The 27,875-nt window shown below is 39.8% G+C and overlaps 1 protein-coding gene across 7 annotated transcripts in view; it reads right to left on the reverse strand.

Moving 5' to 3' along the window:
* The window catches only part of PHF14 (PHD finger protein 14), a 301,795-nt gene that overhangs the window by 133,810 nt on the left and 140,110 nt on the right, over positions 1–27,875 (reverse strand). For 3 of the 7 annotated variants that reach the window (XM_073333842.2, XM_073333841.2, XM_073333844.2), the window contains exons 15-16: positions 8,612–8,662; positions 8,351–8,472 (exon numbers count right to left, since the gene is read on the reverse strand). The exons of the other annotated variants lie outside the window; for them this stretch is intronic. In XM_073333842.2, the coding sequence (XP_073189943.1) occupies positions 8,351–8,472; positions 8,612–8,662 (173 nt within the window). The remainder of the gene's footprint in view (positions 1–8,350; positions 8,473–8,611; positions 8,663–27,875) is intronic. 7 annotated transcript variants of the gene reach the window in all.

Raw genomic sequence — 27,875 nt, forward strand, 5'->3', positions numbered from 1 at the left:
TACCCCAAGAAATCAGAACTTGGTTAAAGTTAGTTTGGTAGAGCGAATGTTCACCATGACAGTAGGATCATCCCTTACCCGTTCCAGAGCTAACAATTATCTTAAATTTCCATCTGGAGAGCCATACGGGATCTATTTTATACTAAGGACAAACATTTCCAGAACAACCACACACAATAAGACTATACAACGTCACCAGAAAGAATAGCTCAAATCCAAGAATGTGAGTTAAACCTACAATCTTTGAAAAATTTGGAAGAACTCAATGGGAGAGTGTAAAGATAGTCTGGGGCTACCCAAATGTTAAACAGCTTCTGGACAACAGTTCAAAGAACAGCAGTATTAACACTCGAAACTAACATAGAGCTCCTAAAAGGGAGGAATAGGGGGTTAGTTTCAATAATGTTGTGATGTTCTGACATAAGACTCGGAGGACCTTAAAGCAAAACACACTGATCGTGTACATCCTTTTAAACACTCTGCCTGAGAAGTTGGAATCAATCCAATCAATAAAACCCCTAGCAAATGTTAAAAGGTGAAACAGCAGCAGAGAGCTTGTAATTAATAGCTGTGCAAACCTCCTAACTGCTTTGTTTTAAGAATGATCTATATTTAATATACATGTTAAGTGAAATGCTAGGAGGGACAGGAATGATTTCAGCCTTGGTTGATGAAAGAAGTGAGGGCTTATTTAAACAGATTTGTTTTAAGAGTAAATGGCTTCATAGGTTTAAAGACAGTAGTGGGAGTCATCATTCAGCAGCATTTCGGCCACTGTGAAGCTCTTGACTGGCAGGAAAGATAAGTCTAGGAAGGAGGAGCAGAAGATTAAGTCTCCAAGGTTGTTCACTTGTAAGGATATCACTGCACTTGTTAGGATATCACTGCATTTGTTAGGCTATCACTGCAACCTATAAGATCTTTTCAGTCCCACTGCAGCTGAAAGGCTGCTCTTCTTCATTGCAGAGAAAAGTATGGAAAGGCTGGAGGTTTAAACTACTTCACAGATCTCCGTACATGGCAGATGATAGGCTGGTATGAACAAAAGAGTCTTTCAGTGAGGCAATGTTGCAGTATCTGACCACCAGAGATGTCCTTGTGTGTTTTCTCTAATTATTCTCCAGTTAACAGCTATCTTTTATAAACCGTAAAGTGGGATGTCCAAATAAACAATGGAAATTTAAACTAGGTAAATTTCTGTAACATACTAGTGATGATGGCCCAATATTTGTGTGATCCACTCTGTGTGAGGAAATGTCAGATAGGGAAAGCTAACAAAATACTCAAGACTATGTACCCTCATTCTTCAGTTTCAGTGGTCACTCATTTCTGTTTAACTTGATGAGTTTTTCCTCATATCAAACTGAAGACTGGTCTTGTTCATTTGGAGAAATATCTTCAGTAAAACTCACAAACACAAAACTTTCTTATCAGTGACTGGACTGGGAATGGACAGGAATAATTATTTGCATAGCTATTAACTCAAAAATGTCTCATAACAGCCTCCTTTTCCTTCTGATCTTGTGCCCATGCTGTACCAATTAAGGCAGCAGATGAGATACCAGCCTGAGCTCTCTCATATAATCCCAGCACATTATTTCTAAGACTCAGGATTCACCTATGGATTGTTCCCATACTGACACAAAGAATGCAAGTCGCCCTCCCCGCCCCCAACCCAAACAGCAAAGGATGTTTTACTTGAACAATAAAAGCTTTACTCAGAACTGACTGGTAGATATTGGCTCTGAGTCCTGTGTAGCATGAGGTAGGGCAACAGGAACTGTGACTTCAACAGTGAAGAGATTGGAATGCTCCAAAAGAACCCCCCCCCCCTTGTCTTTTGAGGTTGTACTTTCCTTGACTATATCAGTATTTCAGGCCTTCGGGGAAGCAGACAGCTATGAGCTTTGGAACAAATCCTTGTTGACTTCCCTAAGTAACTGTCCATCATTTGAGAGAAATGTTACTAACTTGCATTTTCAAATGCTGTCTTGCATTCGTACTACTATAAAGGAGGCCTGTGGGGAGGGGACAAAAAGCAAAGAGCCCCAGGTAGAAGGCAGAGTCAGAGAACTGACCATTTCTGGTGACCTGAATGAAGTAGGAGAAACAACTTATAAGCTCCCTTCAAGTGAGGTAGTTTTCTGAGGCTCCTCTCCCAGTAGATTCACTACATGGCAGAAAACCTGTTTGGTAGTGCTCCCAAATATGTTTTAGCTCGTGTCCTTGAAACTTTGGGTTTAAATTTCATTTAATGAAGATTATTTAGGTCTACTCCACACCTTTACTTCGAATCCTGAAGAAAATGTGTTCACTGATTTTTTTTTTCCAGTAAAACACAATTGTAGTATCCTCAGTAACCCTACCACTCACCCTCCAAACCTGTCCATAAAACAACTTTCCTAAACCGATCTATTCTTCTTGCTGGGTAACTTTTGATCATTGCCATCACCTTATTATCTTTTATGTCACATTTCTACACAGCATCTCTAACTTGCTGAAGTATTAAATCAAAAGCTTAATTGGTGTTCATATACACTAATGCACTGATATAGTCAATGATATACTCTATTTCAGGTACCAAAATTCAAATTAAATATATCTAGAATAAATCCTGTTTCCAAAACCCTGTAAGGAACTAAAATGTTTACCTTGCATGTATTATTGATTCCCACTTTCTACCATAACTTTAGTTCCCTGAAAGATAAGTTACCCATTATACAATTAAATGTCCTTATTCCCCAAAAATTTAAACAGTTGTGCCTGAGCTGAAGATCCTGCCACAGAAACATCTGGTTCAAGAGGAGATATATAAAAATAAAAGAAAGCCCTTCTGATTTTTATTGATGTTAACCAAGAGATCTTTTAATGGAGGCTCTCTTGATTTAACTAAAAACTGCTTTCTGGTTGCTGAGCTCCATTATTTCTCTCCAAAGACAATAACTGTACAGTCTCTCTAGCTTGGCAAAGTAGGCAAAGTGCCAGCTCTGAAAGCAAAGTCAACACGTCTCTGTGGGTAATCAGTAAAAAAACGATTACTAACATTCATAGTGGTTCTTCAAGATGTGTTACTCACGTCCATTTCAATGTAGGTGTGTGCACACTGTGCACCACTGCCAGAAAGATTTTCCCCTTAGTGGTATCCATCAGGTTGGCTCTGGTGCCTGCTGGAGTCACTCCCTCGTAATATATAGAGGCCTGCCGCCCTGCTGTCCCCTCAATTCCTTCTTGCTGGGTTTTGGAATGGACATGAGCAACACATCTTGAAGAACAACAGTTACGGAAGGTTAGTAACCGTTTGTTCTTCTTTGAGTGCTTGCTCATGTCCATTCCAATGTAGGCGACTCCCAAGCAGATGTAGGAGGTGAGTTCGGAGTTCAACGACAAACAGACTGTAGTACCGCTCTGCCAAATCCACCATCGTCTCTGGACTGCTGAGTGATGGCAGAGTGAGTTGCAAAGGTGTGGTCCTAAGACCATGTTGCCTCTCTACAAATGTCCTGGATGGGAACCTATGACAAAAATGCGTCTGAAGAAGCTTGTGCCCTTGTGGAATGTGCTGTCAGAGCCAGAGCAGGGACTTTCACCAGGTCATAACATGTGTAGATGCAATAAAGTGATCCATGATTAAATCCTCTTCGTCGAAACTAGGAGACCTCTCATCCTGTCTGCCACTGCCACGAAAAGCTGAGTAGTTTTCCTAAACAATTTAGTCCTTTCTATGTAGAAGATCAGTGCTTGCCTGGTGTCTAGTGAATGTAGCCTCTTTTCCTGGCTATTTGCTTGAGGCTTCAAGTAGAAGACGGGAAGAAAGATGTCCCAGTTACCGTGGAATTGCAAAATTACCTTTGGAAGGAAGGCTGTGTTAGGGTGCAGCTAGACTTTGTCCTTGAAGACGACGATGTATGGGGATACCGAAGTAAGAATCCTAATTTCCACAACCCTTCTGGCTGAGGTGAAGGCCACCTCCCAGGACGAGTAAAGAGCATGTTGCCTGGGGCTTGAATGGGAGACCCGTGCATCTTGATAGTACCAAGCAGAGGTCCCAGGGCTCACCTGTGGGTACAGTCTGTCCAGCCCCTTAAGGAAGCAGCTACAGAGCGTGTTAGCAAAAATGAACCTACTGTTTAACCTTAGGTAGAAAGCTGAAATCATCTCCAGGTGTTCTCTAATCGAATACATGATAGCCTTTGTTACTTCAGAGGTAGCAAATGAGATGGAGGGACTCAAGGTTTGGATGATGTAGGCGTCCGTGATCCTGGGAAATGAGATCCAGAAACAGAGGTAGGGTGATTGGTGTTTCCACTGAGAGGTCCAGAAGGGTGGCGAACCAGTGTTGATGACCAGGGCTATCAGGATGAGTCTCATTCCCTCCTCTCTGACCTTCAGCAGGACCTTGTGTATGAGCGGAATGGGAGGGAATGCATGGAAGAGATGGTCCCTCCATGGGAGAAGGAGCACATCTGTGAGCGAGCCTGGGCTGTGATTCAGGAAGGAGCAGAACTGCAGAAACATCCTGTTGCACCTCATTCTAAACAAGTCTATCTGGGGAGTTCCACTCCTCTGGAAAATGTCCTTCACAACATCTGGGTAAATGGATCACTCATGATTGGAGATGGATCTGCTAACTCGTCCTGTGCCCCGAGAAGATAGAAGGCCTCAAGATGGACTGAATAAATTCCCACAGGTGAAGTGTTTCCTGGCAAAGGTGAGAAGAGCACACTCCACTGTGTCTATTTATATTGAATATCGCTCTCATGTTGTCTGTAAGCACCAACATGCATTTGCCTTGCAGGTGGGGCTGGAACGTTTGGCAGGCAAGGCGCACTACTCTGAGTTCCGTTACATTGATGTGTAGCGAGAACTCCTCCTAGGACCAGAGGTCCTGAGTCCTGAAGACCCCCAGATAAAACCCCTCCGCCCCCAACCCAAGCAGAAGTATTGGTGACTAAAGACATTGACAGCTGAGGTTTTGCAAATGGGACACGTGCACATACTGACCCTGGATCCAGCACCACAAAAGTGTGAGTCTGAAGAAGTCTGAGTCGCAAAAGTACTTGTTTCACCACATATGTGCATGATGCCATATGCCCCAGGAATTTCAGGCAATTTTTTGCCTTGGTGATGGGTTGGTTTCTGAGGCTCTCTATGATCAAGTCCAGGGCCCAAAATCTGGCTTCCAGAAGGAAGGCTCGGGCCTGGACCGAATCGAGGACCGCCCTTATGATCTCTATCCTTTGGCAGGGAGAGATTGTTGTTTTTTGCATGTTTATCAACTTCTGGAAGGTTGACAACATTAACTGTATATCTGCCTCCGCCTGGGCCCTGATCCACCCTTTGATCAGCCAGTCATTGAGGTTGGGATATACCTGAACCCTTTGTTTCCTTAGGAAAGCCATGACACCACCATGCACTTTGTGAAAATCCAAGGGGTTGCTGACAGGCTGAATGGAAGTACCGTGAACTCGTAGTGTTACTGGCCCACAACGAATCGGAGGAATCTTCTGTGGCTTTGGAAGACTGAAACGTGAAAATAAGTGTCCTTCAAGTCGAGAGACACACATCAGTCTCCTGGATCAAGAGACGGGATAATGGAGGCCAAGGAGACCATGCAGAACTTCAACTTCTTCATTAATCTGTTGAGATTTTGCAGATCCAGGATGGGTCTTAGACCGCCACTGGCCTTTTGGATTAGGAAATAACAGGAGTAAAACCCCGTGCCCCTTAGCTCCAGAGGAACATCCTCTACTGCTCCCACTTCAAGAAGCATTCACACTTCCTGAATTAGAAGTTGCTCGTAAGAAGGGTCCCTGAAGAGGGACAGGGAGCGAGAATGGGAAGGCCGGGAAGAACTGAACTGTAGGGTATTTTAGTCCTATCGTGCATAGCACCCAGCAATCTGAGGTAATATGGGCCCACACCCAATAGAAAGGGGACAGCCAGTCCACAAAGATAGGGGAGGATGGATCCAGACACTGTCCTGGTGCACCGTCCTTGGGCACACCCTCAAAAGGCCGGTTAAGACCCAGGCAATTGTCTAGTGGGCCAAAACCCATGGGCCAATGAGGGCTGGGGAGGAGGCCTCCTTTTGTAGCGCTTACCCTGCCTCTTATTATAATCCTGCCTCCACTGAGGTTAGTAGAAATGAGGCAAAGGCTGGGGCTTAAAGTGCCTCCTCAGCTGGGCTGGGGTATGTAAGCCTAGTGACTTAAGGTGGCTCTCAAATCCTCTAAGCTGTTGAGCTAAGAGTCTGTCGGCTCTGAAGAGAGAGACATGCTCTCGAAAGGAAGGTCCTGAATTATTTACTGCTCTTCACATGGAAGTCCGGTTTTGCACTGAGGAAAGAGGTGGGGGAATCCTATCCTCCAACGCGATAGAGTACAACCTCCTTGTCTGAGGTGCTTGGGCCTGATGGAAAGCCTAGGGGTCCAAAAAGACCATTGAACGGGTACCTGCCACTGTGCGGGACAGGCCACTGGTGGAAACCCTTGGCTCATATCAGCCATCAGGTACCAGCAGTCAGAGCATTGCTGGCTCCTGCAGGAGCTGTTGCACTCTTGTTCAGAATTCGATGGTGAGAAGTCACTCCCAATGACCTCGGGGGAGTGGTGCCAGATGGTATCAGAGTGGTGCCAGGAGGTGGGTGACTAGTGCTGCAAAATCATCACCGGTTTTCCCTTTGACGGTTTTCCCTTTGACCTGTGGCCAATGCTGTAGCCATTCTCGTTTCCAGTGCCTGTTCCTACCTGATGGGGGAAACAGCAGGTTTCTTCCTGCCTCAAATGCCTCTGGCGTAGATCGAAATGCCATCACTGCACTCCTATGGCTCTCACTCGGAGGAGAGTCCAATGATACCAGACTCGACAGTTCCCCTTGCTAGGCTGGAGTTGACAGTACCAGACTGGCCACTATTGAGCCTGGGTGGCCTGACATGCATCTCACTCTGCCAGTTTCCTTGTGACTGGAAGACTTCTGAATTGGGGAGTGTCCCCTGTCCATCTTTCGTTGTTTCTTCGGCACCGAGCATCCCCATGAGGGTTAGATCTTCTCTGCATCGGAGATCCTTGGTGATGCCAAGAGTCCTGGGACACAGACGAGGAGTCCTTTCTTGGTGCCGGAGTGGCTTGGCTATGCTGCCTGTCTCTCAGAGAAGCCAGCATGCTTCTAACCAAGATGGAGGGGCTCAGTACCGAGTAGCGACTTGGCTCCCAAGAGGGGACGAAGAGCAATCTCCATGAGGAGGAACTCAAGTCTCTGGTCCCTATCCTTTTGGATACAAATCTTGTTGCTGTCCCGCAGGTGAGATTCCCCCACAAACTTAAGGCAAGGAGAGTGGGGGTCACTACTCTTGGCATGGATTTATGCCAAGTCTCACACGGCTTAAACCTCGGAGACCAAGGCATGCCATAGTGCCGGGGAAGAGGAAATGCCAGTAAGCAGGGTCCTACTCTATTACTACCATCTAACACTAAAACTATAATATCTACTGTTTTATGAACTATATACAGGAAAAAGAGACAAAGTCCACTGAGCAGAGTACATGTATGAACGCAAAGATGAACAGAATTTCCAGCAACCGTCAGGGGTGGTAAGAAGGGACTGAGGGGGTGGTGGGTCAGCAGGCCCCTATATAGCAGCACTATGAGGGCGCAACTCCAGGGGGCACCAGAGCCAACCCAACAGATACCACTGAGGGAAAGACTTTCTGGCGGCAGTGCATGTGGCGTGTGCACACCTACATTGAAATGGATATGAGCAACAATGGCTGTTCACTCCCTGATCACTCCCCTCTTGGCTTAGACTCTTGATTATAATGCTGTGCTTGCTAAAACCCGCATTCAGGACAGCTTTTCACCTTTCTTCCATATGAGAAGCATTTACTATGGTGTGGAGTGACAGGGGACTATTAAGACTTTTTTTAAAATGTGTATGTTCCTCGCAATAACGTTCACTTTACCTCAGAACAATGTTACCAAAGCTAATTGATTTAATGTTTTTTACATAAGGGAAGTACTGTAACTCTAATATTGGAATACCTTGATCAGATTGCCTGTTTGTTTATCTTTGTGACCTGTTATAAAGCATAGGCAATTCACCCTGACCAAAGAAAATGAATTCTCTTGTGTTAGAAAAACAGATTATGTTGCTTATTTACATCTAAATCTTAAGTGTAAATGTGTGTGGCAGGTCAATAAGTGGATCAAATCAATGTTTCCGAAGTAACGTTCCCCTAAATCAGATTTTTTTAAAAGCATTCTATATTGTGATTTTCCTCATTACGGCTATGATGAGAAAGTGATGAAGATAGAACTTTAATCCCCTGTGGAAAAGGTCACAGTATTAAGCCTACCTGACTAGATTTTCATTGTCTCCAGTCCCCTTGCACGTAGCACATTCAGTTCTTAAATCCTCTGACTTGGGCTTCTTTTGTAGAACAGACTGCCTTTGCCGTCTTTCTCTAGGAATACGTTCCTATCACAGAAGAAATCAAAAGAAAGGGGTGGGGAGAGGGAAAGCAAACATTTTCAATTATAGTACTGAAGTCAACATTACACACCTGAAGTTTAATATTTTGTGAATCTAAGTTAAAAAAATACACTATTATCCCAACCTCAGGCTTTTCTTCTTCAGGCACAAAACTTCGTTTTCGTCCTCTAGTTCTCTAAAAGAAAATACATTTAGAAATTAATTTAATTTAACACAAAAATGTCTTTACAATTAATCTACTGTTCACAAAAGACATATCTGCAGAAATTTGTTAGAACGTAAACTACTGAACAAATGCAAAGATAACTACAATCATAAACATTAGAGCATTTTCCTTAGTCTTTTGGAAACTATTCAATACACAGCAACATCAAAAGAGTGTGTGATTACATCTATTTAATGTATTGGATTGGAAGTGTGGATTCTTGTTCCAGCAAAATAAATTTCAATGGTTTTCTTCTCGGAAATATTCTAGAAAAATACACAAACCTTCTATAGACCATTGCAACCTAACAAATATATAATTTACACATATATGGGAACAAACTATTTGTAAGAGTAGAGTCCAATTCCTCAAGCATGTATACAAGTGCTATGCTAGATCTACTAGCTCTAATCAAGATACTGTACTGTTATTTATCTGCATGAAATGTCCTGTAAAGCACTTTAAACCTAAGCTCAAATCTTTGACCCCTCTAGAAAGTTATTTCAGTTCCCCCTCTGCTTCATCTGAGCAGAGAAATCCATATTCTGTGATGTTATCCAATATCTTTTATAGGTAGAGCCAAGATCAACACATTTACTTATCTAACTCACCTACCCTTCATGAGAAGAGGGCCAGAACACACTCCTAACATTGAAAGCTTTTGAGGGTAAAAATAAAGCTGTAAGCATTATTTCTTCTACAAATATAAAAGATCAAAGTGCTGTGCTAGCACAGATCTGCTGTGGAAATGATTACAACAGGTGTGCCGTGTCACGACAAGAACAGCTACTGTGGCCAACTTTAATCATGACATCAATGAATACGAATCACTGTTTAATTAATATAATTTCCTCACCTTCCACTCTCACTCCATAATCTGATTAAGAAATGTGAAAAAAATGAAATGCTTATAGAATATAAAAGCTTGGAACACAATGTTCAAAAATAAGGAGGGGGCTAAAGTTAGGGTCAAATACCATATGTAGGCATCTTACCAATGTTCAAAAGTGCAGAGCACTCAGTGGGGGTCAAGGGATTCTGCTAGAAGCTCAACAGTGAGAAAAACAACCTTATTTAGGTTCCTGGATATGAATTTAGAAGCCTAACTTTAGGCCTCTATTTTTGAAAATCTTGACCTGATTATTCTAATACACACAGAACATACAAATATACCTATTTTTTGTGTGCGACAATAAATAATAAGGTTTTACATTCCATAACCATCCTAAACTATGGATTTTCTTTTATATACATAACAATATATATAACACCATTAATTGTGTGTACGAGTATATTATACAAACAATTTTATTATATATTTTCTTTATGCTCCAAGGATATTACAATTTTATACCACAGATCTGAAATTAATAGGAAATAAAAATTCTTTTGATAATACTATGCATGTGCATTGTCTCTTCGCTTACTCAGAATGAATTAACATTTAAACAAACAAATGGCAAAAATTAACAGGTAAGTTGCTATTAGTTGCATCTCTCCAAATCTGATTCATATTTAAGTGAAGGAAATGTTTCTGTTCTGGGGAAATTAAAACTGTTCAATGTTAAATAGGACAACTTAGTCAAACCCCCAAAACCTTTTGTCAAATTGAACAGCTTTCGATGTATGTGGACAGAAGTGCATGGAGAGAGTGATGCCAATAACTATCTGGCAGATGTTCGTAAAGCTGCAGCATTAACTATATAGCAGTATTCACAAATACATATGGAAAGATTAGGCAGATATCTTTTTAAAATTATGAAACGAAGTATTGAAAACAAATCATACATTAAAACACTCAGAATATATAAAAAGAAAATATGCAACATATTTAAACAGTGTGAATTTAATACCATATGTTTTCATTGGCTACTAGCACACAACAGATGGAATAGTTATCACCAAAAGTGAAAACTATTCCAGCATTGCCAATTGACTGTAAAATATAATTTATTTAATTTACTTTATACTAACAGTGCTAAGGGGGAAAAAAACATACTATAATACAACGTAAGAGGTTTCAGTGATCTCTACAGCAACAACTTTTAAGGTTTCGAATCAAGTAAGCAAGTCACACACAGAAATCCACCTTGAGAGAGTCACTACATTTATCTCTTTTAAACCACAGTATTAACTGTAACCTTCATGTGCTAAACAACTGGCACAAGCTGAATAACACCCTTCCCCTCATCGCCCCCAAAAAACCATTCTAGAGAACAAGAAAAGAAAATGAAGCTGGGAAATTCAGAGATCATTCCAATAATCAACCTTTGATACCACAAATGTTAAAAAGAATGTTTTGACACACTGCTGGTTAGCCATTTATAGCTAGTTGATGCATCTGTATTACAGCACTGCAGGAGAGCAGGTTAGAATATCTGAGTCCTATGAAAAAAGAAAAGGAGTACTTGTGGCACCTTATAGATTAACAAATTTATTTGAGCATAAGCTTTCGTGAGTCCTATGAGTAGGTCTACACTTATGGCGGCGTGTAGAGTACAGACACTGCACATCCAGCTAGCGCAGGGATAGCAGTGTAGACAGTGAGGCATTAGTTAGATGAATAGACTACAGACACACCAGAACATTAAAGAATAAACCCTACACGGCTTTCTACATGCCCAAGCTGGGCTTCCTACATTACACTGTTATTTTTAGCAGTGTAGTGTCCCCTGTCTCCCACTGCCAAAGTCCTTCTCTTCTGCAGTGAAAGACTCCAGCAGCAGAGAAAGGCTCCAGCAGTGGGGAAAGGCTCTAGTAGCTGCTTTCTGCTAAAGCCTTTACCTACTACCTCCCTCCTGCCAGAGTCTTTCATTGCGGAAGGGAAGGACTTTGGCAGTGGGAGACAGCCATGTGCAGCTGCATACCACAGTGTGGACGCAGCTTGCCTTTCACTGCAGCGTGTAGCTATATGTACCTACCCTACATGCTGCCGCAAGTGTAGACAAGTCCTATTGTGATCATTCCTGGGGTACCCAGGGTTGTGAGGCACCTCACCACCACTTGCCTTTAGCATGAGGGAGCCTTATCTGTGCCTGCTGTGGATCAACTCCCTGTAACTACCAGCCTCGGGCAATACAAGCAGCACCTTCCAGGCCTCCACAGGCTTTGCCCTCTCTGTACAGGTTAGCAATAGACACGCACCAACACCCTGAGTTCTCTGAGAATACATTTGGAGTGCTCAGCCCCTGTTCCACAGAACTCTTATAGACACTGTTCCCAAAGTAATAGTACACATCAGCTTCTAAGAGTCAACTTAGGATCACCACTTTAACACATAATACTGAGATTACAGAGATAATGAAAACAAGAATAAATTTATGATTAAAGAACAGGGATTCAAAAGACAGTGAGTAAGAATATAGGAAACAGTTAACATATAAAACAAAATCATAACATGCTTCTTAGAGACTAAACCTAACAAACAAGCCATTCCCCTATCTACTACAAGATGGCTTACCCCCAGTTTTCCCCCCCAACATGGTTGAGACACCTTCTCATAAAATCAAGCCTGCTGGCAGGTATCCTCACAGATTGAAGGCACACCTGGGGGATTCATCAGTACCCTAGATATAGTTTCAAAAGTTCACTTAAAAGTTTCAGCCCTGAACAATATAACTCCTGCTGCTTTTGTTTTTTTCTCCAGCACCCAAAATATATTGATTAGAATTTTGCTCACACTGTGAATGGGCATTCATTGTGAAGGATACAATACTCAATTTGCATATAATCAGCCAGAGTGAGAGAAGTATCTCTCTCTTAACCTGTTTTAACTTGCAGACCTAGAGAACATGATTTTTAGTATATATACATAATTTCAGATATTTTCTATATATACATCTCACAATGATTATGATTGACCAGTGTGACACAGGCTTTTATTAGAGATCTTACATGGCATTCTTTTGGTGAACCCAGGGATCCCTGTACCCCGATGTATCCCTGTGCCCCAAGCCGTTGGCATCAAGAGGTCACACCTATGTCACCAAGTAACCAAACATTCATTGATTACAAATGAGATAGTTCAGACTGAGAAAAGATTTCAGTTGCTCCTAATTTTCCCTTATAATCTGTCATCCTTCTCTGTACCCCCTCTAATACTGAGATATCCTTTTAGAGAGTGGGTGATCAGTCCAGGACACAGTATTCTACATAAGGATATACCATTATTGTATATACTGTGTCCAATTCTGGCTGCCATGATTTAGGAAGGATGTGAACAAATTGGAGAGTGTCCAGAAACGAGCAACAAAAGTAATAAAAGGTTTAGAAAACCTGACCTATGATAAAAAGTTTTAAAAAACTGGACATGTCTAATCTTCAGAAAAGAAGACTGAGGAACCTGATCACAGTCTTCAAATAATTTGAGGTCTGTTACGAAGAGGATGGTGATCAATTGTTCTTTGTGACCATTTAAAGTAGGACAAGAAGAAATGGGTTTAATCTGCAGCAAGAGAGATTAAGGTTAGATATTAGGAAAAGCTTTTAACTGTAAGAGTAGTTAAATTCTGCAATAGACTTCCAATGGAAATGATGGAAGTCCCATTATTGGAGAGTTCTAAGAACTGGTTGGACAAAAACCTGTCAGGGATGTTCTAGGTCAACTGTTCTCAAATTGGGATCTACAGATCCCCAGGAGTACTTACAGACTGTACAGGTCTGCAAAATATTACAAAAAAAACCCAAAATCTCATCTCATGTCTGCACTGCCTAATGATTAAAACAGATAAATCTACTATTTCTGTTTATATAACATATTCCATGGTGAATGAACACTACCATAACACTCACATTGTATAAGCATCAATGTAAAAAAACTCACTGCTTTGCTACAGCAAATCAGAAGCGACATCTGGTTTTTTGATGACTGATACCATCATTGGTGGGTAGAAGTGGAATATGTTTTTACAGCGTGTGAGCAAATTACATTGTAAATGGATATGTTTTTAAAACATCCTCATACTAGTACTGCTAGTTGTGCTGACGCCATGGACAATGCAGAGTCAAGAAGTAAGAAACAAATGAAGAACAGAAAGTTTGACGAAAGTTATAGTGATTTTGGTTTTATGGAATTTAGTGATGGATGACTGCAATTTATTGTATGTTTACAAATCCTTTCAAACAAAGCAATGAAACCTGCGAAGTTGAAATGACACCTTACAACAAGGCACCTGAAGTATAAAGATAAATCCAGAGACTTTTTTCAATGAAAGAAAGAAAGCAATTGATAGAAAATTCAAATGACAAACGTAACACTAGTTCCAGAAAAGGCTCTGAAAGCACTTTTGTTAACATCGCTTCAGATTGCGAAGAGTAAAACATCCCATACCATTGGAGAAGAACTGATTCTTCCAGCTGCTATAGAAATGTGCAAAATGATGGTAAGCGAAGATGCAGTGAAGAAACTTAAGGTGATACCACTTTCTAATTACGTAGTTAGTAGGAGAATTGAAGAGCTTTCAGATGATGTAAAATGCCAAATAATTGAAAGACTACGTACAACTGAATAGTTTGCAATTCAGCCCTATGAGACAATTGATGTTGCTAATGCAGCACAATTATTAGTTTTTGTTCGGGATGGTTGGCTGGGGGGAAGATTTTTGTTTTTGTCAGGAGTTACCAGAACAGACAACAGATCAAGAAATATTCAAATTATTGAATGATTTCATGAAAGCTGAATTGAATTGAATTGAATTAGGAGAAATGTGTTGCTGTTTGCACGGATGGTGCTGCTATTATGACAGGCAACAGGAGTGGTGGTATGGCAACAATATGAGCAATAAACCCACAGGTAATTGTAACACACTGTAACTGACTGTGGCAGAGTACTTCAGTGTTTACTTTAAAATATAAACATGGAGGAATATGATTGCATTCTAGAACCGTTCTCAACTTCTGCTGTGTCATTTTGCTGTTTGAGTGGAAAAGCAGAACAGTTACTGCTCGAACTATCCTGTGACCACACACTGAAAATTAAGTTTCAGGAACAGTGACCCTGCCAATTTTGGCCAACTGTTACTGCAGTGTACCCACTTTTAGTTATAGAAGCAATGAAAGTACTGCTACCTTTCCAAACAACATATATATGTGACATATCATTCTCTGCCGTGACAGCTATGAAGATAAATTTCAGGTCACAACTGGAAGTGGAGAATGATTTACAAGTTTGCTTGCCAGCCATCACACCAAGTATAGATAGACGCTCCAGTAAGAAGCAGGCACATCTCTTGCTTCTCCATCTCATGATATTTGTAAGTAGTCTTTGTGACGTTGCACTCTATATGATTTTATGAAAGTATGCTGATGAGTGTGAATATAATGTAACTAAAATATACTTCATGCAAAAGGTCTCTTCTAAGGTATCATTACAAAGCTTATAATCTACTGAGTGTGGTCATCCTATTTGTATAAATGTATCACTCTTGTATCTGAAACTAGAAATATGAAATGTAACTCTGAGGCTCTATTGTAATTATGCAAAGTGTGGGCCATTAATGGTGGTTTGGAATCTTGGTGGCTCCCATCAACCAGGACAATTGACTGTGGATGGCTCTGTTTGCAGGCAGGCCTTCCTATGAGTCAGGCTGGGAGGAATGAAGGCTTGGGGTCTCACAGGACACGTGATCATGTCACCTGAACTGGAATCCATCTTTAACCTGGTGTCTTTCCATTGAGAAGGAGGGGTGGGAACCCAGAGGGACAAAGGATTCCCACCTTATGCAAAAGATATATAAGTGGGTGGAACAGACCAAAGGCAAGCAATCATGAGGAATTCCCTAGCTACCACCTGAGCTGGAACAAGGAATGTACCGGGGAAAAGACTGCATCCAGACTAGAAAGGTGTCTGGTCTGTGAAATAAACGTATTGAAACATCTCTAAGGATGAGATTTCATCTGTATTCAGTTTTTACTACTGTACTAGACTTAGACTTGCATGTTTTATTTTATTTTGCTTGGTAATTCACTTTGTTTTGTCTGTTACTACTTGGAACCACTTAAATCCTACTTTCCGTATTTAAAAAGATCACTTTTTACTTATGAATTAACCCAGAGTATGTATTAATAGTTGGGGGGGCAAACAGCTGTGCATGTCTCTCTATTAGTGTTATAGAGGGTGAACAACTTATGAGTTTACCCTGTATAAGCTTTATACAGGGTAAAACGGATTTATTTAGGATTTGGACCCCATTGGGAGCTGGGCATCTGAGTGTTAAAGACAGGAACACTTCTGTAAGCTGCTTTCAGTTAAGCCTGCAGCTGTTAGGGGACGTGGTTCAGACCTGGGTCTGGGTTTGCAGCAGGCTAGTGGGTCTGGCTCAAACCAGGCAGGGCACTGAAGTCCTAAGCTGACAGGGAAGGAAAGCAGGGGCAGAAGTAGTCTTGGCACATCAGTTGGCAACCCCCAGGGGGTTTCTGTGATCCATCCCGTCACACTCTTATACTCTTTTTATTAAAGCATTACTAACAGTACATGTTCTATGATGTACACACATACTTTTGTCAATCAGTTTCTCAGTTGGGGATCCATGATTAACACTGCATTTGAAAAAGGCTCCATCAATAAAAAAAAAGTTTGAGAACCTCTGGTCTAGGTGTACTTGGCTCTGCCTCAGTGTAGGGGGCTGGACTTGATGATGTCTTGAGCATCCTGCACTACATTTCTATTACTCTATAATTTTAATATTTTCTGTACTATTTTCCATCTTATTCCTTATTCCTCTTAGTCATTTATTTTTTTTTGACTGCAGCTGTACACTGAACAGTAAATTGTCCACAGTAATGCCAAGGTCCCTTTTCAGAGTTCTTCAGTTAATTTAGAAACTTGCCAGGCGTATGAGTAGTTAATATTTCTCCCTCATATATGCATTATTTTACATTTATTAATGTTGAACTTCATTAGCCACTATGTTGCACATTCACCTAATTTAGTTAAGTTCCTCATAGTCTTCCCTGGACTCTACTAACCTAAATAACTGTATCATCTACACATGTTGCTAACTTGCTGTCTACCCTCCTTTGAAGATTATTTATAAACAGATTAAACTACACTGAACCCAGTACGAAACTTGGAGGAAATATGGAAACACGCCACTGTTAACATTTTGCCACAAGGAAAATTGATCATTCATTCCTATTCTGTTTCCTATCTCTCAGCCAGTTTTCAAACCACGACAATATTTACCTCTCATGCTATTACTATTTCATTTCTTTAGTAGCCTCTTCTGAGGAACCTGATAAAACGCTTTTTGAAAGCTTAAAAGAACTTCAATTAGTTCATCTTTATCCATTACTTAATTGACATATTCAAAGAATTCTAATACATGAGTGAAACATGATTTCTCTTTGCAGAAAATGGTGGTGAGATCCTATCATATCATGTGTAGGAAAGTCTTTACACACATGATGACACTTAAAAACACAAATGTAGGCAATATGGTAAACACATATTTCTGCTATCAATTTGCATTTTCTACTTCTAGAGGGCCATCTGGAAATTGATATCAATGTAGTTTATTTTTACTTTGTTGCATTGTATTTTGCAACTTGTTCTTATATGTTAAAATCATAGAATTATATCATTTTTCAAAGTAAAATGTTTCACTTTGACTTTACCCTTTGCATGCCATTTCATATTTTACTTATTATTTATTTTTTTAAAAAATATATGTAGACAACCTGCTAGAAGAATTAGCAAAATAACAAGCAGTGAGTAAAAGGGTTAGTTACAAGTCACATCTCTCATTAGCAATCAAACCCAACTGTGCAGATCAATATGGCAACAAGTTCATATAGCTGAGGTAACCTTCACTTACAGAAAAAGAGTAGATTTCTCTCCCTTTGGAGCTCATTAGCAGGGGATAACCAGATCACAGGACAGATTCAATTTCAATTCCCTAAAGAAGAAAAGCTCCATAAACAGAGCCCTTCATTACTGCTGCAGTTGTTTGAAAAATGAAGATAATATTTAACATTTGAGTAATATGTAAACCATCTTAAAAACAATTTCTGATCCCAATACATGTACACATACTCCCAGAATAAAAAGCTAATGCAAAGTCAGTAAAATCTGTCAACATAGAGAACATAGAGAAAGTTGAGCACAGAAAAAACTAATGAATTATTATCCTTGCTTAGAATTCCTATGAAATCCCAAAATTCACAGCTTGTAAATTAATTCATTAATAATTTCAATTATAGAATCATAGAATCATAGAATATCAGGGTTGGAAGGGACCCCAGAAGGTCATCTAGTCCAACCCCCTGCTCAAAGCAGGACCAATTCCCAGTTAAATCATCCCAGCCAGGGCTTTGTCAAGCCTGACCTTAAAAACCTCTAAGGAAGGAGATTCTACCACCTCCCTAGGTAACGCATTCCAGTGTTTCACCACCCTCTTAGTGAAAAAGTTTTTCCTAATATCCAATCTAAACCTCCCCCACTGCAACTTGAGACCATTACTCCTCGTTCTGTCATCTGCTACCATTGAGAACAGTCTAGAGCCATCCTCTTTGGAACCCCCTTTCAGGTAGTTGAAAGCAGCTATCAAATCCCCCAATTCCAGTACTCTAACAATTTCCTTTTCCTACTTTAGGCCCTGATCCTGCAAACTCCTCTGAATAGTCAGATCTCTGCATGGAGTATTAATTAATTTCAAGGAGGCTCTAACAGGAAACAGGGTTGTGACCAAGCAGAACCAATAATAGGACTGCAGTCTTAGCTATTATAGGAGGAACTGTTACCTGGGAGCCCCATGACCCAGGACATGGCCCACCCTTTTATACCCCTCTGTATATAACAGCCTTCTGCTGATGCCAGCTAGCTAATGTAGTTAGTCCTATTGCTCAAGTGGCAGAGGTCTATGCTGAAATACTGAAAGTTTAAGATTCAGTCCCTCCTTGTGATGCACAGTTGGGGAGGGCTGTGACAGTTCTACGTAATAGTTTGTTTTAATCTTTCAAAAAATAGTGGGAAATAACATACAAAGAATTATGTTAAAAAGTTATTTAATTTCTGAAATCAAATATTGGAAAGTTCGGAAATGCAGCCTTAATTCTGCTGCCTTAGGCATATGCTTTACAAAAGTCTTTAATTACATGATCACATACCATTTTTCCCCCAGAGAACCTTTGTTTCATTGAACATACAAGATAGACACACATGGGGCAGAATTAAGGTTGCACGGGAAACCTTAAATCTTGCATTTCCTAATTTTGTGCACTTGACCTAGCAACCTACATAATTATCTTTTAATATGTATATATTTTCATACAAAAAAAATCTATCAGAAAGAGTACTAGGCACTTCACAGACAAGAAAAACAAAGATTCCTATCATAAAATTCTTATAATCGAAACACAGAATGTATAAAAAAGTCAAATGTAATGAACCAAAATAAAACTGAAATAAAAGATTTAATAATCAATGTTCATATATTTCTAACACATTATGAACCTAACTAGAACAAATCCAAAAACATTTTTATATAATATTTAAAAATAACATTCAACAGTTAAATAAAATACAGTTAAATACCCAGGTTAACATTTCTTTGTAAGAGGTGTTCTTGCCATTTGGAATTATTTCTTATCAATAGTAGTTTCCAAAATTTACAAAAATATATACAATCGGAAAACAATCCCTGCCCCAAAGTTTACAAAACTAAGCACCTAACCCTAACTTTACTAGCATACTGTTAAGGTGTTTAAAGGATCAAGCCTTGAAATAACAAAAATTTAAAAGTATATGGGCCACTTAAAAATCTCTTCTGTCAGAAGAAAAGGAGTACTTGTGGCACCTTAGAGACTAACCAATTTATTTGAGCATGAGCTTTCGTGAGCTACAGCTCACTTCATCGGATGCATACCGTGGAAACTGTAGCAGACTTTATATATACACAGAGAATATGAAACAATACCTCCTCCCACCCCACTGTCCTGCTGGTAATAGCTTATCTAAAGTGATCATCAGGTTGGGGCATTTCCAGCACAAATCCAGGTTTTCTCACCCTCCACCCCCCCACACAAATTCACTGTCCTGCTGGTGATAGCCCATCCAAAGTGACAATTCTTTACACAATGTGCATGATAATCAAGTTGGGCCATTTCCTGCACAAATCCAGGTTCTCTCACCCCCTCCCCCCCCTCCCAAAAACCACAAACTCACTATCCTGCTGGTAGTAGCTCATCCAAAGTGACCATTCTCCCTACAATGTGCATGATAATTAAGGTGGGCCATTTCCAGCACAAATCCAGGTTTTCTCACATCCCCCCCACCCCCATACACACACAAACTCACTCTCCTGCTGGTAATAGCTCATCCAAACTGACCACTCTCCAAGTTTAAATCCAAGTTAAACCAGAACATCTGGGGGGGGGGGGGAGGGTAGGAAAAAACAAGAGGAAATAGGCTACCTTGCATAATGACTTAGCCACTCCCAGTCTCTATTTAAGCCTAAATTAATAGTATCCAATTTGCAAATGAATTCCAATTCAGCAGTTTCTCGCTGGAGTCTGGATTTGAAGTTTTTTTGTTTTAAGATAGCGACCTTCATGTCTGTGATTGCGTGACCAGAGAGATTGAAGTGTTCTCCGACTGGTTTATGAATGTTATAATTCTTGACATCTGATTTGTGTCCATTTATTCTTTTACGTAGAGACTGTCCAGTTTGACCAATGTACATGGCAGAGGGGCATTGCTGGCACATGATGGCATATATCACATTGGTGGATGTGTAGGTGAACGAGCCTCTGATAGTGTGGCTGATGTTATTAGGCCCTGTGATGGTGTCCCCTGAATAGATATGTGGGCACAATTGGCAACGGGCTTTGTTGCAAGGATAAGTTCCTGGGTTAGTGATTCTGTTGTGTGATATGTGGTTGTTGGTGAGTATTTGCTTCAGGTTGCGGGGCTGTCTGTAGGCAAGGACTGGCCTGTCTCCCAAGATTTGTGAGAGTGTTGGGTCATCCTTTAGGATAGGTTGTAGATCCTTAATAATGCGTTGGAGGGGTTTTAGTTGGGGGCTGAAGGTGACGGCTAGTGGCGTTCTGTTATTTTCTTTGTTAGGCCTGTCCTGTAGTAGGTAACTTCTGGGAACTCTTCTGGCTCTATCAATCTGTTTCTTTACTTCTGCAGGTGGGTATTTTAGCTGTAAGAAAGCTTGACAGAGATCTTGTAGGTATTTGTCTCTGTCTGAGGGGTTGGAGCAAATGCGGTTGTATCGCAGAGCTTGGCTGTAGACGATGGATCGTGTGGTGTGGTCAGGGTGAAAGCTGGAGGCATGCAGGTAGGAATAGCGGTCAGTAGGTTTCCGGTATAGGGTGGTGTTTATGTGACCATTGTTTATTAGCACTGTAGTGTCCAGGAAGTGGATCTCTTGTGTGGACTGGACCAGGCTGAGGTTGGTGGTGGGATGGAAATTGTTGAAATCATGGTGGAATTCCTCAAGGGCTTCTTTTCCATGGGTCCAGATGATGAAGATGTCATCAATATAGCGCAAGAAGAGTAGGGGCTTTAGGGGACGAGAGCTGAGGAAGCGTTGTTCTAAATCAGCCATAAAAATGTTGGCATACTGTGGGGCCATGCGGGTACCCATAGCAGTGCCGCTGATCTGAAGGTATACATTGTCCCCAAATGTGAAATAGTTATGGGTAAGGACAAAGTCACAAAGTTCAGCCACCAGGTTAGCCGTGACATTATCGGGGATAGTGTTTGTCACCTACAATTGTTACAAACAAAATCTAATGTTATCATAAATGAAAAGATCAGAGGAAAAAAACTATTTGTACAGTTTATTTATTTTTCACATCGGACAGCCAGTTTCATTGCTTTCCATCTCCAGTTAGGTCCTGATCCTGCAGACACTTATGCACTCTGGTAATTTTAGCCTGGTGCATAGTCCCAAATCTCATGCAAGACTACTCAGCTGTGTAAAGTTATTTTTGTGTGACAGTGTTGCAAGGTTGGGGTCTTAGTTTCCCCAGTTTGTGTGGGTCTTTCAAAAGGCATGAGAGAAAAAACATGTACACAAAATAGGAAAAATGTGGCAACCATAAAAAACGGCAGAGAACTCAAGGGTGAGGGTAGCACAGAAACTACATTTAACTTTTTAAAATTGACTAGATTTCAAATTGATAATAACTTTTAGAATAACATTAACTTAACCAGAAATGTGACTGAGGTAGGTCAATATTAATATATTATTTCCTTGATAATAATGGTAACTAAATAAATTGCTTTTTATCATTAAACACCTACATATGTGCTATGTAATGCATAGGGCAACTAAGAAAGCTGTGTTAAGGGAGCTATTACGTTATTATTGTTTTCCCATTAGATTTCACAATCTTCAAAAACACTTTGTCTTTCTGGATAACTGACCTTGGCAAACCAACACTAAATAAGCCTTTTGCGCATTTATGTCTGAAATATTAAACTTCTAACAGTGCATACATCTTTAGAACACTGAAATTTTAAATCAGATTCACATTTGTTTCAAATGAATTTCCACTGATAAGAACTCTACTTGAAAACCTACAAAATCCATCACTCAATGTTAATTGCCAACAATCACCATCTACACAGAGATACTTTTTGTCCCAATCAAGCACTGACCTTGCCCAACCTTGATTGGCTTGGAAAATGTCACAGAATCTTAGCACAGGGTAGTATGATTGTAGCAAGACGTACCTATGACTTCACTCATACTGGTTTCACAAGTAAAATATTACTTTCTATATCATACTATTTTTTCTTCAAATAGAATTCTTAAAAACAAAACAAAAGACCCACTCTTTTGAAATAGGGACACAATCTCCATTTAGGTGAGGTGTCAGAGGACCAGACACTACATTTTTTTAATTAAGAAAAAATGTAAGTGTTTAAATTGCCCTATTTTATTAGCAGATATTCCCAAAGGCAATGTGGGATGAACTAAAAGGGCAGTGGATAAACATTTTATGATGCAGGTTTTAATTAAAAAATAACGCATGATTTTTATTTCAATTAAAAAGATATTCTATTAAGAAGTGCCAGGTGTTGAAACACTGTCCCAAGGGCTAATATCCAAATAGTGGAAAAAAAATCGTGCTGATGAGTTTTAAATAAGCAAAAAGAGAGACTGCATGTCAGTTTGAATATCATCAGCATGTTAAATTAACATAAGGGACAATATCTCTTCTGAGGACAATTATACATTATGGACATATATACAATCATGGCTTGCACACACACAGTACAGCCAAGGACACAAATTCAAACAAAAATCTACATTAAAAGAGAAAAAGTTTGCCCTAATAACAAAAAAACAAACAAACAAACAAAAAACCCAGAAGAAGACGGAGAGTAAATAACAGCATCTTACATTGATACAATGCCTCTCATCACAAAAATTCACAAAATGCTTTTCAAACCTTTAGACAGATCTTCATTACACAGGAGTCATTTCAGGACCTAAAAGAAGCCATGTTCAGGATTGAGGATGGAGCCAGGCTATCAACAAGCACAGCACATTTGACAACAGGGTTGCAAAGAGGAATTTCACTAGTTATAACAGGGCAAAACTCATCTATGATAGAAAATGAAAGTGAGCTTTAAATGTCCATGCAGAACAGACAGATCCTTGATTTTTAAGGTCTCATCTGAAAGAACCTCTTTTCCCACCAAAAACTGAATGTAATTAAAGGGACACTGAAACTGGCAATGTTCAGATAACTTTTCAGTAATAAAAAACTGCTTGGATTTAGATGGAACTGTCTATTGCTGTGGAAACAAAACAATGTCTTGAGAAGACAAACACTGAAGCCTTCTCTATTCTTGTAGCAGTAGTAGTAGTAACATCATAGTTCTACTTCAGTAACAAAGTAGGTGATTTTTTGTACCTTATGCTCTATGACAGTGATACTCAGACTGAGGAGCGTGAACTGCAAGTGGCTCTCTAATGTGTCTCTTGCTGCTCTTTGCAGTACATGATATTGAAACACTGTGTGAATTAATTATTAACCAGTCAGGATGCTTTTATTATGTTATTAGCCAATTAAGTTATCAGCTTGCACTAAGTTATTAATTTATTTGCTATGAGAATAATATATATAAACTAAATATTTCCCCTGTTGTACTGTTTAAATATGAATATATAGTATTATAGTAAATGAAACAATAAATTCATACTACTGTAGCTCTTTTGGGTAATGTTGGTTGCTAATTTGGCTCCTGAACCACTGAGATCTGAGTATCACTGCTTTATATGATAACTTGGCAAAATGGAATGAATTAAGGATGCACTGCCAACATTCAATCTAATTATCTGGTTTCTTTAAAGGAAAGTCTCTGATGTTAACAGAAGCTTCCATATGTTTGAAATATATATCTCAAGAAAAATCATGAGTTAATATAATACAGTAAACTAAAAATCCAGGCCATTCCCAATTCTGCTCCTGCTGCTTCTTCAGCATTTCTAAGATCCGTCCTTTTCTCTCTATTCCCAATAGCCAAATCTCTTGCTCAGGCCCTCATTTTATCCTTCCTTATTTACAGCAACATACTCCTTTCTGGCCTCATAAATACATACATATTTCCTCCCCAATCCTTCAGTCCATATAAGATGCTACTGCTAAAATCATCTTTCTTGCCTGCTGGTGTGATCTTGACTTTTCTTGATCCCTCCTTTGGATTCCCATCTAATATTGTTGCAAATTTAAGTTTTCTGTCACCATTTTTCAAAACTCTACATAATTCTACCCCTTCCTACTTATCCTTGTCAAACTTTGTGCTGGCCCCAAACTTTCTGGTTAATCAATCTCTTCTACCCATTGCCAGTTTCTCATGCAATCAACCTTCATGCCTTCTTTTATGCAGTCCCGCTATGTATGGTATGAACTCCCTGAACTCACGTGCAAGGCCTCTATCCTCTATGCATTAAAGTCCCTCTTAAGGACCTCCTTTTGCTGTGCTGCTTATAGTGAATCAAGGTGACGTATATAAATAGCTTATTCTTCTTCTTTCCCTCAACTCTGCCTACTTGGTTTGTTCTTAGAATGTGTGCTCCTAGGAGCACAGACCATCTTTACGTGTTTGGAAAGCACCTAGCACATGCTGGGCACTACTACAAGTAAATAATATATTAAATAATTATACTCCTAAATAAAAATCTATGAAATGTTATTCCTTCACAAGTATGATTTGTAATTTTCATATCCAAATGTCTTGCTAAGCATGTTACATGCCAAGTTTCTGACAAGAGCAAATTAGTACATACAAGTTTTAAACTTCAAAAATATGGTGTTTAATAAATAGAAGAGCTGAATTGTTCAGTAAAGTGACATCATCTTACAAAAAGCAAAGCCCCTAAAAAGTAAATAGAAAAAGGTGTTCCAACTGTATGGAATTTAAAAAATGCTTGAGTACATTTTATTTGTTATAGAGTGACCTTAATGCACACTAAGTCCCAAAACACTAACTCTCTGGGGAAACATAATCTAAAGAGATTTAAAGGGGACACTCAACTTGGTATCAAATCAGCTACCAAAAACAAGATAGTTCCAGCTAACATACCTACCTCTGAGTCGCTCTGCCACTTTTTGTTGTTTTGTAATCATGTATCCTTAATTTTAAAAAATGTTCTCTCCCCATTATGAAAAATTCACACAAAACAGGAAAATTACTAGTTACACAGGAGAATCAGTGAATAGACTTTACAAAAAGTGCTGTCAAATTTGCAAAGTAAAGAAACTGAAAATAGAGAAACTTTCTCGCTAATCTCTTTCATTTATAGCAATCTTAGCTGAAACTTGTAAAAGAAACAGTAAAACAAATTAATACACAAACATGTTTAAGAAATTATTTCAAGGGAGATTTCTTAAAGAAAAGACAGGAGAGGCAGGGATCCAGATAAAATGGGGTGTGCAAGTAATTTTTCTCTATCCTATCAAAACATTAGACAGCAGATGAATAGAGGGAAGTCCTAGACTGTAGTAGTGGAACAAGTAGGCAGGGAAGGAAATGAATGAAGTCAGTCATATAGGATGTATCACATCCAGGGAGAGTTCTGAATCCCAGGAGGGCATTTATGAATTGGTTTTAGAAAAGGAGAGGATGCTAAAGAAGGTGATGAGGTAGGGGAGTAAAATGGCTCCACTTCCTGGTATGAGAAAATATTTGTCATACTATTTAAAAAATTAAGGAGTTAGGAAGACGGACACAGATAAAATGACAATATTTGAAATAAGAAGTGAATAACTACAGGATAAGGATTTCAGCAGAGATGTGATAGAGGAAAAGAGTTTCAACTCAAGGTGGGTATCAGTATATCTTGTCTTAGTGGCAATAGTTAAGGAGAGTGAAAGTCAAAGACAAAGATGAATTTTACCCAAAAGAAGAGGCTTCAGTCTCTGAAACATTCAGGAGTAAGTGGCTTTGGAGTAGCCAGTAGCTGACAGAATCAAGACAGAGAGATGGGAGCAAATGAGATCAGAGAATATACTCACTGTACTGTTTGGAATATCCTCACAAAAGAGAATCTATAATTGAACAAATGAAAAGACATCCCAAAAAGATGAGAAGATGACGACAACCTAGGACAAAGGATTATCCCCTAAATGGGGACAAGGAAAAGATATGAAGCTTCACTATTCCCTCCCAAACAAGAGAAAGCAGTTACTAAGATAGGATCCCAACCAAATGAGCAGACTTCAGAATACACCAGAGTTAACTTGGGGTATTAATGGACGATAAGTAGTTACAAAAATATCAATTTCTGTTCAGTTCAATTCAGTGAGACTGTATTGGCATGACAAGCTGTACACAAGTGTTGCCAACGAAAATTATAAAAAAACAAACGTCAGGTACATGTGCCTGTCATGGGCAGGTATTATCCATCCATGACAGGGCTAAATACTATGTTTAGGGTTTAATCCCGTGTCCACTGGTTCTTCCTGATCAACCAACAGAATGCTACATGGCAGTAGAGGTATTACTTTCTCTCTCTCTTCCTTTTCTTCAATATTTCAAAGACTGAAGTAGAAAATGTCTCTCTGTCTCAATCTCTCTTTTGCTGAACTGGTTGCTCAATCTTTCTTTGGGTTTAAACTGTTCTTTGAGCATCCTAATTTCCATATCAAATATTGACAGTTTCAGAGTAGCAACCGTGTTAGTCTGTATTCGCAAAAAGAAAAGGAGTACTTGTGGCACCTTAGAGACTAACCAATTTATTTGAGCATAAGCTTTCGTGAGCTATAGCTCACTTCATCGGATGCATTCAGTGAAAATACAGTGGGGAGATTTATATACATAGAGAACATGAAACAATGGGTGTTACCATACACACTGTAAGGAGAGTGATCACTTAAGGTGAGCTATTACCAGCTGGGGATGGAACCTTTTGTAGTGATAATCAAGGTGGGCCATTTTCAGCACTGACAAGAACGTCTGCGGAACAGTGTGTGGGAGGGGGTGGGGGGGATAAACAAGGGGAAATAGTTTTACTTTGTGTAATGACCCTTCCACTCCCAGTCTCGATTCAAGCCTAACTTAGTTGTATCCAGTTTGTAAATTAATTCCAATTCAGCAGTCTCTCGTTGGAGTCTGGATTTGAAGTTTTTTTTGTTGAAGAATTGCAACTTTTAGGTCTGTAATCGAATGACCAAAGAGATTGAAGTGTTCTCCAACTGGTTTTTGAATGTTCTAATTCTTGACGTCTGATTTGTATCCATTTATTCTTTTACGTAGAGACTGTCCAGTTTGACCAACTTACATGGCAGAGGGGCATTGCTGGCACATGATGGCATATATCACATTGGTAGATGTGCAGGTGAATGAGCCTCTGATAGTGTGGCTGATGTGATTAGGCCCGATGATGGTGTCCCCTGAATAGATATGTGGACACAGTTGGCAACGGGCTTTGTTGCAAGGATAGGTTCCTGGGTTAGTGGTTCTGTTGTGTGGTGTGTGGTTGCTGGGACTGAAGGTAAAAAATCCATTACAATCTACATACCACAGAGACTATGCCGACAGCTTGTGCCACACACTCTCAAAGAAACTGCGGAACCACCTGATCAACATCCTCTACAGCAAACAGGGAAAGATTAAGAATGAGCTCTCAAAACTGGATACTTTCTTAAAAAAAAACCTTCCACACAAACTCCCTCGTGGCTGGACTTTACAAAAACTAGACAAGCCATTTACAACACACAC

Source organism: Lepidochelys kempii, chromosome 2, assembly GCF_965140285.1.
Source record: "Lepidochelys kempii isolate rLepKem1 chromosome 2, rLepKem1.hap1, whole genome shotgun sequence".
Taxonomy (NCBI): domain Eukaryota; kingdom Metazoa; phylum Chordata; order Testudines; family Cheloniidae; genus Lepidochelys; species Lepidochelys kempii.